The sequence below is a fragment of the Elephantulus edwardii genome, unplaced genomic scaffold (genome assembly GCF_000299155.1).
Source record: "Elephantulus edwardii isolate Elephantulus edwardi_28Jun2011 unplaced genomic scaffold, EleEdw1.0 scaffold00007, whole genome shotgun sequence".
Lineage (NCBI taxonomy): Eukaryota > Metazoa > Chordata > Mammalia > Macroscelidea > Macroscelididae > Elephantulus > Elephantulus edwardii.
Genome location: NW_006399757.1, coordinates 26,833,874 through 26,835,795, shown reverse-complemented (window position 1 = coordinate 26,835,795; position 1,922 = coordinate 26,833,874). Strand labels below are relative to the sequence as shown.

General features: G+C 35.0%; 1 protein-coding gene across 1 annotated transcript in view; it reads right to left on the bottom strand.

Annotated features, from left to right (window-relative positions):
• PCDH15 (protocadherin-related 15) overlaps window positions 1-1,922 on the bottom strand; it is a 454,971-nt gene that overhangs the window by 315,341 nt on the left and 137,708 nt on the right. Inside the window, exon 15 of the mRNA XM_006880391.1 lies at window positions 1,096-1,189. Within this exon, the coding sequence (XP_006880453.1) occupies window positions 1,096-1,189 (94 nt within the window). The remainder of the gene's footprint in view (window positions 1-1,095; window positions 1,190-1,922) is intronic.

The following is a 1,922-nucleotide window of genomic DNA, read 5'->3' as shown; positions in this document are numbered from 1 at the left end:
GAGAGGGTGAAATCAAGCTGCTCCTTGGAGACAAGGATTCTGAAGCTTCATCTGACATACTTTCGACATGTTGCATCGGGGAACCAGTCCTTGGAGAAGGATGGCGTATTTGGGAGAGTGGAAGGATAGTGCAAGAGAAGAAGACTATTGATGCGATGGATTGATTCAGTGACTGGAGTAATAAGATCGACACAGGCCAGAGAAGGGTTTAAGGCTGTTGCATGTAGGGTTGCTATGAGTTGCAGGCAACTTGATGCCATATAACAACAAAAACAACAACAATGACATTATTAACTGCTGAAAGTTAAAAACCAAATCCAAAACAAAGAAACAGAAAACTCTGCCTTTGAGTGTTTCCTGGAGAAAAGGTACTGAGTTTCAGTGGCTATAAATTTTTACTTCTCCTATAATGTAACTGATGGATTGGAACCACGAATCTTTCAATTATCAGCCCTATATGTAGGGCAGTACAAAAAACCCAGACATCGTTGTTGTGGGCAGGGGAGTTCAAAGAATGCAGACAAAAGATCAAAAAATATGAAGATTTATAAAATAATTTATTTATTTATACATTTTTTTATATCTAGAAGTTTGTATTTACTTTAGAATTGAAGGCTGCTTAAATTACTCAAATCATCAAAAATAACAGGATTCTGAGCTCTGGTTGCATATATCTACAGAATCATTTAAATTGATATTTTAAATGTTTAAAAGTATTTATCTACAAATCCTTCTCTATCACCAAATAAGTGGAATATTAAAGGAAATGAAGTATAAAATACGAAAATACCAGAACACAATTCAGAATAGTGTGACAACACATAACATTACCAACAGGTTCTGTAATACTACCAATCACAGCTTCATATATGTCACATAAACACTGCAACACCTTAACAGACTAAAAATAATGTTCATTTATGTTAAAAGCCAACTGTAGAAGAGAGCATTTTAGTAAACATAAAAGCTGCTCTAGGTTAAAAAGAGATTAATTTATGAATTCATTACTGTAATTTTTTTAAGAGTTCAAGATTTCAAGACTCTCTAAAGTTCTTTAACACTATTTTAAAACTCTTACCCAGGGAGGATACTCACCCCATCTGGCCTGCCATCTGAAGCTGTGACAATCAGAATATAGCGATCGGTGCTTTCTCTGTCCAGTGCTTTTCCTAAGGTTAGAATCCCAGTACTAGTGACAGAGAAGACAAGCACGTAAAACACAAAAATAGACGTTACGTTAAGAGAACATTCCTGCTGTTGTAAACTAGTTTCACAAACTTTTCTCCTAAGTAATCATAGCTCAACTATTTTAGATGGATAATTGTAGCATTCACATTAGAAATTTGTATATGTCTTAAACATGTATATTTTTTTAGCAAAATGTTAAAAATGGCAAAACTGAGTGAGATAACTGAGTTTATTTTCAACCATTCAGGGGGAAGAAAGGCTACCTAAAATCAAACTATGTTTTATAAATTTGGGGGAAAATATGACCATCATGTTTGTGAAGATTTAAGTGTTAAAATTTCCATAATTCTTTACCAGTGTAACAAGTTTTAGAGCAAGGAAGATATTTTTATAGCTAATTGAAATAATTCTTCACACACACCCCCCATGTATGTCCCTAATAGGAATAAAAGGTTTAGGGGAGTTCTGGTGGCCTAGTGGCAAAATTTGGGCTGCACTCCTGAAGGCACACTGTTCGAATCCACCAGCTGCTCTGTGGGAGAAAGATTGGCAGTCTTCTCCCGTGCAATTAACAGCCTCTGAAAACCCACCAAAGGGTCAGATATAGGCTGGTACTTGATGGTACACAACAGTAACTATGATGGAAATATAAAAAATTAACTACATATATGATGAACTGTAGATTAATTAAAAAAATAATTATGCTACTTAAGCAGCACATCAACAGAGAACTA